Source organism: Nomascus leucogenys, chromosome 18 (assembly GCF_006542625.1).
Source record: "Nomascus leucogenys isolate Asia chromosome 18, Asia_NLE_v1, whole genome shotgun sequence".
NCBI classification, from domain to species: domain Eukaryota; kingdom Metazoa; phylum Chordata; class Mammalia; order Primates; family Hylobatidae; genus Nomascus; species Nomascus leucogenys.
In genome coordinates, this window is record NC_044398.1 from 72,640,595 (window position 1) to 72,652,913 (window position 12,319).

At 39.6% G+C, this 12,319-nt stretch overlaps 1 protein-coding gene and 1 non-coding gene across 3 annotated transcripts in view; both read left to right on the forward strand.

Moving 5' to 3' along the window:
• IPO11 (importin 11) overlaps positions 1–12,319 on the forward strand; it is a 217,835-nt gene that overhangs the window by 23,010 nt on the left and 182,506 nt on the right. For both annotated transcript variants that reach the window (XM_003265977.4, XM_030799092.1), the window contains exons 2-3: positions 1,582–1,725; positions 7,237–7,337. In XM_003265977.4, the coding sequence (XP_003266025.1) occupies positions 1,588–1,725; positions 7,237–7,337 (239 nt within the window). In that variant the 5' untranslated portion in view covers positions 1,582–1,587. The remainder of the gene's footprint in view (positions 1–1,581; positions 1,726–7,236; positions 7,338–12,319) is intronic.
• LOC115831424 lies at positions 7,432–7,538 on the forward strand. The gene has a single exon (XR_004026922.1). It is a non-coding gene; the product is annotated as a U6 spliceosomal RNA (small nuclear RNA).

Genomic DNA, 12,319 nt, shown 5'->3' on the forward strand with positions numbered 1-12,319 from the left:
GCACTCCGGCCTGGGCAACAGAGCAAGACTCTGTTTCAAAAAAAAAAAAATCTCAATCTGGCCAGGATGGTGGCTCACGCCTGTAATCCCAGCACTTTGGGAGGCCGAGGCCGGTGGATCACCTGGGGTCAGGAGTTTGAGACCAGCCTGGCCAACATGGTGAAACCCCGTCTCTACTAAAAATACAAAAATTTGCTGGGCTTGGTGGTGTGCGCCTGTAATCCCAAATACTGGGGAGGCTGAGGCAGGAGAATCGCTTGAACCCGGGAGGTAGAGTGAGTTGAGATTGTGCTGTTGCACTGCAGCCTGGGTGACAGAGTGAGACTGTCTCAAAAAGTAAATCAAAATCAAATCAAATCTTAATCCAACTCTATTAGTAACTGTTGGTATTTTTCAGATTCTAGTTATTAGGCCCTTTTTAAGATGGTACAGTGAAATTTTTGTGTTTTTGATTAGCCCTGCTTTACTTACATAGGTTTTGAAATGGTTGATTTTCTCTAAAAGATAATCTAGGTCAGATTTCTTGTCAAATCCACATTTGGGATCTTGCCATTTCACTGCAGTTTAATTGTAATTATTTTAACAAAGGAATTCATTTGCTTTGGCTATATTCTTTATAGGCTAATAACTTTCAGACTTTTACTGTCTGGAACATTCTTCAGTCACAGAGATAGCCACTATCACTAAGCTGTATCAATACAGTACAAAGCTATTCCCTGTCACCCCTGCACTGAGAACTTCGACTTATTTTCTGTCAATATTTTTAGCTTTCAATTTTAATCCTTATATTTTGTACGTGTATATTGTGAATAACTATACATACTTGCCAAGTATAGAATTGTATATACAATTTTGGGGGACGATTAGAAACAGAATCCTGGAGAATTCAACAAAATCAAGAAATTGTGTGTTTGTTGAATGGCTTCAGCTACATGGTATAGGATAAGATGACCCAGCCCTTAAGATCCTTTCTGACTTAGGTTTTAGATTTTTGTTTAATAGGTCAGTTTGGCTTTTTTCCCCATAGCATTTCATTTTGTATGTTTCTTAAAATGATTTGGAGATGTACCATTGGTGGCACGTAGGATGGTGTTGGAGAGTACTTTACTAACGAGTCAAAGCAATTCTTTTTCAGTTTTCTTTTCTTCCTTCTGATTTTGTCAAGGATAAAGTTAGGTGCTACTTACTGTATGGTTTAATATTTTTATAACACTTATTAATCTCCTTTTTAAAACGAAGACAGAAGGCCTTATGCTTAGTCTTGGGTACATAATGGTACTTACTCAGAATTTAGAAACTTTGAAGTTTGTGTGGGTGTCTCCCCTTCCTCAATTTATTATCTTCTATTTATGGAACAATGAAAGAGAGTTTCCTTTAGGAATAAATTGATTTAAGCAAAAATAATTTGATTATGAATTTTATGGAAGAGTATGGGTATACTTAGAAAAGATAGGCAGAACATGAAGGAGTAGATGAATGGGAGTAATTCAGAACATGAAAGCTTTTTGTCTCCGTTTATTTTACTGTTAATTTTTTATTACTTATAATACACATTTAAGTATATTAACTTATCATTGCCAGGTTTCCATGGATCTCAATAGTGCCAGCACTGTTGTTCTTCAGGTCTTAACACAGGCCACCAGTCAGGATACTGCTGTGTTAAAACCAGCTGAGGAACAGTTGAAGCAGTGGGAGACACAGCCAGGTTTCTATTCAGTGTTGCTGGTAAGTTGGTCTAAAATTGTTTGCTTTTCTTTTTAATAAAATGAGAACATTAATTTGTTTTAAAAACCTAGTTTTATTGGTAGTTTAGTGAAATAGATTCAAATGTTTGGCTGCTGATGCCTTTGCCATTATCTTATTACTTTATGACTTCTTAAGGGTGTTAAAGACATATTTATTGGTAAATATAAAAATAAGCTAGGTATGTGTAGCATCTGCTCAGAAGGCAAAACTGTGATGATTTTCAGTTTTAGTATGTTAAAAGTATCTAATATCAGGACTCTAGGTAGCACTCTTTCATATTTTGTCTTTATCCCTACCTCAGGTAATTTATGTTGTCATAGTTGTTCAGGTCTCCACATTGCAGCATCAGTGTCAGGTATACCATGTATTTCACTTTAAAATGTTTTCTTTTCTCATCTAAAAATTTCATTCTCTTGACACATCTGATGTTTTCTTGGATGTAATGGGAAATGGTATAATTAATTAACAATATGTGCTTTAAACAAACCTTTATTGGAGTTTAAAGTTTTTGACTAATTAATCAAAATTATTTTCTCAATGCCAGAATGAAAGAAGTCTTCTTGTGTTGAACACTTTCCTTATGCTTTTCTTCTGAGAAGTTGAGAACTCTGATTAGTGTTTGAGGTTTAGCTTCTGGTCAGGGCAACAAAGCTCCCAGTTGGGTTAAAAACTGACTCAGTATTTGTGACCAGGTCATAGAATCGGAGCAAAATTGTTTATTATATCTTGCAAAATAAAATAAATGATAGCAGTTGTCATATATATTTTAACTTGTTGGCTAAAAAAGTTTGAGTTGTTTGTCATATTGAAGAAGATATTGTTCATGACTGTAAGGGAAATTGTTTATAGTCAGACTTGTTATCCTGAATATAACAAAAAAGATGGCTGTTTGGCTCAGTAACAGAATGGTAAAAAAAAAAAAGATTGATTTTAAAAGATACTAAAGAAAACATCTTATTCTTTATGTAATCCTAGCATCATGTTTGTAAATTTTAGGCATAGTATAAATCTTTAGAAAACCTCTTGAGTAGGGCCGGGTGCAGTGGCTCACTCTTGTAATCCCAGCACTTTGGGAGGCCGAGGCGGGTGGATCACCTGAGGTCAGGAGTTTGAGACCAGCCTGACCAACATGGTGAAACCCCATCTCTACTGAAAATACAAAATTAGCCAGGTGTGGTGGCGCACGCCTGTAGTCGCAGCTGTTCATGAGGCTGAGGCAGGAGAATCGCTTGAACTCAGGAGGTGGAGCTTGCAGTGAGCTGAGATCATGCCATTGTACCATTGTACTCCAGTCTGGGCAACAAGAGCGAAACTCCGTCTCAAAAAAAAAAAAAAAAAATGTGGTGGGGGCGGGCGTGGTGTCTCACGCCTGTAATCCCAGCACTTTGGGAGGCCAAGGCGGGCGGATCACGAGACCATCCTGACTAACACGGTGAAACCCTGTCTCTACTAAAAATACAAAAAATTAGCCAGGCATGGTGGTGGGCGCCTGTAGTCCCAGCTACTCGGGAGGCTGAGGCAGGAGAATGGTGTGAACCCGGGAAGCAGAGCTTGCAGTGAGTGGAGATTGTGCCACTGCACTGCAGCCTGGGCGACAGAGCAAGACTCCATCTCCAGTAAAAAAAAAAAAAAAAAAAATCTCTTGAGTATCTTTACTCTCCTTACGGCTTATTTAAATGAATATTCTCTATAATTAGTCTTGTGCTTTTTCAGGCCAAAATATAAAACACTTCTAGAATTTCTTACTTTAATTATTGCTGGACCTTAAAAACCAATAGACATTAACTGTTGTCTTTTTATGTATTAATAACTATACCTTATTAATAATATTAAGTGCCTAGGTGTTTTTTTTTTTTTTGAGACGGAGTCTTGCTCTGTCACACAGGCTGGAGTGCAGTGGGGTGATCTAGGCTCACTGCAAACTCTGCCTCCTGGGTTCAAGCCATTCTCGTGCCTCAGCCTCCTGAGTAGCTGGGACTACAGGCGCCCCGCCACCATGCCCGGCTAATTTTTTTGTATTTTTAGTAGAGACGGGGTTTCACCGTGTTAGCCAGGATGGTCTCAATCTCTTGACCTTGTGATCCGTCCACCTCGGCCTCCCAAAGTGCTGGGATTACAGGCGTGAGCCACCGCGCCTGACCCAGTCTTTTTTTTTTTTTTTTTAAGTAGAGACAGGGTCTTGCTTTGTTGGCTGGTGTCAAACTCCTGGGCTCAAGTGATCCTCCCACCTCAGCCTCTGAATGTCTTTATTTTTATTACCTGTAATTTTTTTCTTAGAGGAATATAACATTTGTTTTAGATGGAACAGATTACAGTAGATTAAAAAGCCACTGTGTTTTAGTCTTCCTTTTTCCCCTATACTCACTATCTAGGTACATTTGATCTTACATAGCTGTCCATTCTAGTCAGGAGACTCCTGTATTTGTATACGTGATCTGAGGCTTATGTTTTAGTCCTGTTATTCAGAGTACTTATAGGTCATTTCTACTTGGATTGACATGTGCAGCTTCACTTTTCTTATTTTCCCAAGTGTATTTGAGATAGACTGAGTGAGATCCACCAACTTCCACAGTATTCCCACATTACTTCCATTCGTTCACTCATTTGCTCAATAGAAAGTTAGGAAGTTTCTGCTTTGCCAGGCACTGTGCTAGGTTCTAGGCGTAAGACAAGACGCAATCTAGTATAGAAGGTGGACATGTAACGTGTGAAGATCAAATGTGATTAATGTGGTAAAAGAAGTGCATCTTTTGTAATGGAGACCCAAAAGAGGGACTTGCACCCAGTTGCCAGTGTTTCGAAGGAATAAATGTGAGTTACACAACTATCTTTGTAATCTTTTTTCAATTTTTTTGTTATTTACACATGATTTTCTAAAATTGGCTGTCTAGTGTACGTTCCTTTTTTTTTTTTTTTTTTTTTCTGAGACGCAGTCTTGCTGTGTCGCCCAGGCTGGAGTGCAGTGGTGTAATCTCAGCTCACTGCAACTTCTGCCTCCTGGGTTCAAGCGATTCTCCTGCCTCAGCCTTCTGAGTAGCTGGGATTACAGGCGCCCCCCACCACGCCTAGCTAATTTTTTGTATTTTTAGTAGATACAGGGTTTCACCATGTTGGCCAGGCGGGTCTCTAACTCCTGACCTCAAATAATCTGCCCACCTCGGCCTCCCAAAGTGCTGGGATTACAGGCGTGAGCCACTGCGCCCAGCCTGCGTTCCTTTTTAAAAAATACTTGGCTGGTCGCAGTGGCTCACCCCTGTAATCCTAGCACTTTGGGAGGCCAAGGCGGGTGGATCACCTGAGGTCAGGCGTTCAAGACCCACCTGGCCAACATGGCGAAAACTCGTCTTTGCTAAAAATACAAAAATTAGCCAGGCGTGGTGGTGCATGCCTGTAATCCCAGCTAATCATGTGGTTGAGGAAGGAGAATTGCTTGAACCCGGGTGGTGGAGGTTGCAGTGAGCCAAGATTGCGCCACTGCACTCCAGTCAGTACAACGGGAGTGAGACTCCATCTCAAAAAAAAACTTATAAATGTTTTTCTATAGCAAAGGACATACTTCCACATCATTTTTGGCTTTGGGATTTTCCTATAAAGGCCACCTTTGGGAATTTGAGTTGTTTTTGGTCTGAGACATAGTATAATTAGTCATTATTTGGATTAATGTAATGAATACTTTTTTTGAGTAATGGTTAATGTTGAGTTGAGATTATTCACATCACGTGTAGCTTTATCTCTCTCTTTTTTTGAGACAGAGTTTCACTCTTGTTGCCCAGGATGGAGTGCAGTGGTGCGGTCTCAGCTCACTGCATCCTCTCCCCTCCCGGGTTCAAGCGATTCTCCTGTCTCAGCCTCCCAAGTAGCTGGGATTACAGGCATGCGCCAACATGCCTGGCTAAGTTTGTATTTTTATGGAAACAGGGTTTCTCCATGTTGGTCAGGCTGGTCTCGAACTCTCGACCTCAGGTGATCTGCCCTCCTCGGCCTCCCAAAGTGCTGGGATTACAGGTGTGAGCCACTGTGCCCGGCCTTTTTTTTTTTTTTTGAGACGGAGTTTTGCTCTTGTTGCCCAGGCTGGAGTGCAGTGGTGCGATCTCTGCTCACTGCAACCTCCGCCTCCTGGGTTCAAGCAATTCTCCTGCCTCAGTCTACTGAGTAGCTGGGATTATAGGTGTGCGCTACCACGCCCAACTAATTTTTTGTATTTTTAGTAGAAACGGGGTTTCATCATGTTGGCCAGGCTGGTCTTGAACTCCTGACCTCAAGGTGATCCACCTGCCTCGGCCTCCCAAAGTGCAGGGATTACAGGCATGAACCACCACGCCTGGCCGCTTTATATCTCTTAAAAATGTTCTGCTATAAAATTTTTTTTTTTTTTTTTTTTTGAGACAGAGTCTCACTGTGTCACCAGGCTGGAGCACAGTGGTGCGATCTCGGCTTACTGCAACCTCCGCCTTCCTGGTTCAAGCGATTCTCCTGTGTCAGCCTCCCGAGTAGCTGGGATTACAGGCATGCGCCACCATGCCCAGCTAATTTTTGTATTTTTAGTAGAGATGGGGTTTCACCATGTTGGCCAGGATGGTCTCGATCTCCTGACCTTGTGATTCGCCTGCCTTGGCCTCCCAAAGTGCTGGGATTATAGGCGTGAGCCACCACGCCCAGCTTTATCAAACTTATTTACAAGGATAATTGTTTTGATAAGGAGGGTACTATGAAATAGTTTTATTTCATAGCATGTTTTAACAACCCCGGGGCCTTGACTCCTTAGAATCTTTGAATCTATGCTGTAGTGGGCCTCCTTTTTCTAATTTGGAAGTTACATATTTTATTGAATATGTATGGGGTTATGGTATTCATTTGAAAAATAATTAGGTTTGCTTGTTTCTGAATTTAATTTTTTTACTAGGGGAATTTTCAAACACACCTGAAAGCAGAATAGTACAATGACTCTCTACATGTCTGTTACTCAGCTTAAACAGTTAACATACAACTGAGCAGGTATACTTTCTTATATTAATTGTAGAACTATATATACTTCATAAATATCGACATGATATATGTAGTGATAGAATGTAAACAAATTTAATTAAAAGATCTGTCTAGGCTGGGTGTGGTGGCTCATGCCTGTAATCCCAGCACTTTTGGGAGGCCAAGGCGAATGGATCACCTGAGGTCAGGAGGTCGAGACCAGCCTGTCCAGCATGGTGAAACCCTGTCTCTACAAAAAAAAAATACAAAAAATTAGCTGGGCTTGGTGGCAGGCACCTGTAACCCCAGCTACTTGGGAGGCTGAGGCAGGAGAATCACTTGAACCTGGGAGGTGGAGGTTGCAGTGAGCCGAAATCGTGTCATTACACTCCAGCCTGTGCGACAATAGTGAAACTCTGTCTCAAAAAAAAAAAATAAAGATCTGTCCATACTTTATTGTGGGTACATTAATTATGCTTTTTACTTATTCCATGCTAATTCTAATATTATGTTTTTTATTTATAGAATATTTTTACAAACCACACTTTGGATATAAATGTAAGGTGGCTTGCTGTACTGTATTTTAAACATGGAATTGATCGCTACTGGAGACGTGTAGCACCTCAGTAAGTTCCATCACTTCCCCTATTCCTTGAGTATAATCCTTCCCAAATTCAGGAAGGTGTAAGAATGTACTTGTTTATGTAAAAGAATGTGTTAGCGCTTACTTCTACAGCACATACACTAAAATTGGAGCAATACAGAGAAGATTAGCATGGTCTCTGTGCAAGGATGATGTGGAGATTTGTGAGGTGTTTGATATTTTAAAAAAATGCAAAAGAAGTGTTTACTACTGGATAAGTGTTCTATTTAGTTAATGACAAACCAACAGCTATGTTATTGTTTTCTTCATGGTTTTCTGTTGTGTGTGTGTGTGTGTGTGTGTGTGTGTGTGTGTGTGTGTGTCATGTTGGCCCTCTGCTTGCAAGGATCATGCTGAGTGCGTCATGTTGAACAAAAGCCCTCTTTTTTAGTCCTACCCACTTAAAAGGCTGAGGCAGGAGGATTGCTTGAGCCCAGGAGTTTGAGACCAGCCTGGGCAACATGGAGAGACCCCATCTCAAGAAAAAAGAAACAGAAATATAAGGTTAGGATTTGGAAAAAAAAAGCCATTCAGAAGGAAATCCCAGGTCAACTCTGAACCAGCTAGGTGTTAATTTCTGAGTCTTACGCATTCTTTCTCTGTGGTGGGAATGGAGTAGTATACATTTGTAATCACATTAGTATTCAGTTATAACTGCTATGTACGTGGTTAACAGATTTAGTAGTTAATTTTACATGTTATATAATCAATGGAAAATCATTTTAGACATGACCCTGGGATTTGATAGAAAATATGGTAGTGAATTTTGCCTAAGAAGTAACATAATCTGTGTTTTCCAGTAGATGGCACTATAGCTCTGTAAATTCTTAAAAGCCGTAAGACCTTTTTTCTCAGTCTGAATACTTCAAAATGCATATAAAACATGTCTTTGAATAATATTGGAAACAACAAGAATATTTTCAGGCTGCACTTGGGATACTATATTAAGGTTTAAAGCAAATATGTCTTTTTCTTTTTTTTTTTTGAAACGGAGTCTCACTCTGTTGCCCAGGCTGGAGTGCGGTGGCGCGATCTCGGCTCACTGCAAGCTCTGCCTCCCGGGTTCACACCATTCTCCTGCCTCAGCCTCCGGAGTAGCTGAGACTACATGCGCCCGCCACCATGCCCGGCTAATTTTTTGTGTATTTAGTAGAGATGGGGTTTCACCGTGTTAGCCAGGATGGTCTCGATCTCCTGACCTGGTGATCTGCCCGCCTCCATCTCCCAAAGTGCTGGGATTGCAGGCGTCAGCCACCGTGCCCGGCCGGATTAATTTTTTAGATAGGATTAATTCATAATTTTGGGGAGAAATATGGTAAGTAGTGATGAGAATGTGTGCATTACTGGTTTATAGGCAATGGCCCAGCAGCACTTTTCTACTGCTTTGTCCAATTAAATTTTACATGTCTCCTAAAATTCATTTCGTTTTACTGGTTATATAAAGGATACAATTATAAATGATTGTCTTGGCTGGGCACGGTAGCTCACGCCTGTAATCCCAGCACTTTGGGACGTCGAGGCGGGCAGATCACCTGGGGTCAGGAGTTCGAGACCAGCCTGCCCAACATGGTGAAACCCCACCTCTACTAAAAATACAAAAATTAGCCAGGCGTGGTGGCGGATGCTGGTAATCCCAGTTGCTGGGGAGGGTGACACAGGAGAATCACTTGAACCTGGGAGGTAGAGGTTGCAGTGAGCCAAGAACCTGCCACTGCAATCCAGCCTGGGCGACACAGTGAGATTATGTCTCGAGAGAGAGAGAGACATATATATATGTATATATAAACATACATATAAATATGTATATAAATGGTTGTTTTGAAGGGAAAGTAAATTATTAAATATTTCAGGTTGTACTTTTACATAATGAATTAGAACCTAGAATTTAGCTTAAATTTAAAAAGTTATGAGAGAATTTACACAATATTAGGTAGTTAAATCCCAAGCTGTCTCTTTTAATATATATTGAAATAAAAGCTGGAAAGGAGATGAATGTATTTAGAAAGGGAGCACGAGTGGCAGTTTAGTAATTGAACTTATAAACTTAAGACTTTTTAAAAATATGCTTGTTTCTGTACTTATCAGTTTCATTTTATATAGATCCTACTCTTAACCATTTTCACAGAATGAGAATTAACAAGCTTGTTACCATTACTATATACATTGCAATTTATCGGGGTCCTAATTAATTAAATACTGTCCAATTTCTGCTTGAGATATAGTTTGAATTCATCTAATGATAACATGCATAAAACTAAAGGTGGAGTATTAATTATTATTAGAGAATTGTTAAAGATATGAATTTTCTTCAGGTTAATGGCTTGTTGCTTTAATATGTATACAATCCCTGACTTATGGTTGTTTGATTTAATGATTTTTTTTTTTACTTCACTGTGATGTGAAAGCAATATGTATGTATTCAGTAGAAACTGTACTTCAAGTGCCCATAAAACCATTCTATTTTTCACTTTCAATACAGTCTTTTTCATTTTCAGTACAGTGTTCAATTAACATGAGATATTTATTACTCTATTATAAAATAGGCTTTGTGTTGGATGCTTTTGCCCAGCAGTAGGCTAATGTAAGTGTTCTGAGCATGTTTGAGGTAGGGTAGACTAAGATATGATGTTCAGTAGGTTAGATATATTAAATAAATTTATGACTTACAATATTTTATATTTACTGTGGGTTTGTCAGGAGGTAACCCCATCGTAAGTCAGGAGCATCTGTATATTTTTTTGCATGATCTATTTTGATAGCTAGTCATTATACACTTTTATTGTAGTTAGAGTTATGCAGACTGCTGAACCTGACTCTTTGGCATAGAAGAAAAGTTCAATTACAAGTTTAAAGCAAAATATTGTAGGAGAACACATTATGTCAGGGATTTGATAGTAGAAGGGAACTATTAAAGTTGGAAAGTATAGCATAGTCATAAAAGGATTAGAGAGATCATTTTAATGACCTGAATGTTTATCTTAATCTTTTCTCATTTGTTTATTAACTTTGAGTAAGTCATTAAGGTTTTAAAATACTTTCTTTGAAGTGTAATATATAACAGACTTTAAAACAGTACACAAATGAAGGGTGTAGTTTGAATGTTTATAATGCAAAGACACCTGTGTAACTGCCACTTGGAACTAGATAGAACACTTATAGCACTCCAGAAACTTTTACACACATGTGCATTTTATTACTATTTATAGTCAGATGTGTGTTCAACTTTAGTAGATACTGTTAATTAATTTTCTAGGCTGGTTGTACCAGGTTGCACTTCCACAGCAACATACGAGTGTTAGTATTTGCTCTGCATTCTTATCAGCACTTGGTCTGATCTTTCATTTTAGTCATTCTAGTGGGCTTAGTCATTTTCGTTTGCATTTTCATTATGAATGGTGAGTACTTTTTAATGTACTTATTGGTCATTGGGATGTCCTCTATTGTGAAGGGTCTGTTATTTGCACATTTAAAAAAATTGGGTTATCTTATTGATTTATGAGACTTTTATTTTAGATGCGAGTCCTTTGTCAAATATATGTATTACAAATATCTTCTAGGCTAGGTGGAGTGGCTCATGCCTGTAATCTCAGCACTTTGGGAGGCCAAGGCGGGCAGGTCATCTGAGGTCGGGAGTTCGAGACCAGCCTGGCCGACATGATGAAACTCCATCTCTACTAAAAATACAAAAACTAGCTGGACATGGTGGCGCACGCCTGTAGTCCCAGCTACTGAACAGGCTGAGGCAGGAGAATCTCGAACCTGGGAGGCAGAGGTTGCAGTGAGCTGGGATCATGCCACTGTACTCCAACCTGGGCAACAGAGTGAGACTCTGACTGCAAAAGAAAAAAAAAAACAAAAAACCAACTTTGTGACTTGCCTTTTCATTTTCTTCATGGTGTCTTTTGATGAACAGAAGCCCTTAATTTTAATGAAGTTTAATTTAATTACTTTTCTATGATTATTTCTTTTGGGTCGTAATTATAGTTTTTTTTTTTTTTTTTTTTTTTTTTTTTTAAAGAAGACGGGGTTTTGTTCTGTTGCCCAGGCTAGAGTGCAGTGATGCAATCATAGCTCAGTGTAACCTTTTAACTCCTGGGCTCAAGTAGTCCTCCTGCCTAAGCCTCCTGAGTAGCTGTGGCTACAGGTGTGTGCCGCCAGTGGCTAATTTTTAAATTTTTTTTGTAGAGATGGGGTCTTGCTGTGTTGCCCAGGCTAGTCTTGAACTCCTGACTGCAAGTGACCCTCCCACCTTGGCCTTCCAAAATGCTGGGATTTACAGGTGTGAGCCAGTGCCTCCAGCCTATTTATGAAATTTTTGCTCAACCTGTGGTCATGAAAATACTCTGTTTTCTACTGAAAGCTTTGTTTTCCTTTTCTATTTTAGGTGTATGATCTATCTGGAATTTATTTTTGTACAAGGTGCTTATGTGAAGTAGGGACATGTGTTCTTTCTCCACTGCATTATGATTGTACCCTTATTTTTTTATTCTTTTTTTTTTTTTTTTTTTTAAGACAGGGTCTTGCTCTGTCACCCAGGCTGGAGTGCAGTGGTGCCATCATGGCTCACTGCAACCTCGACTTCTCAGGCTCCAGTGATCCTCCCACTTTAGCCTCTGGAGTAGCTGGGACCACAGGTGCATGCCACCATGCCTGGCTAATTTTTTATTTTTGGTAGAGACAGGGTTTCGCCATATTGATCAGGCTGGTCTCAAACTCCTGAGCTCAAGCAGTCCAACTCTCTTGGCCTCCCAAAGTGCTGGTATTACAGTCGTGAGCCACCACGCTCGGCTTTGGATTTGTTTTTTCATCCAATTTTATCATAAATGTCTTTTAATTTTGGTATTATGCCCATTTGTACTTACTGTAATTACTAATATATTGGGATTAAATCTACTCACATTTCATTCTTTTTCTTTTTTTTTTCAAGACAGAGTCTTGCTCTGTTGTCCAGGCTGGAATACAGTG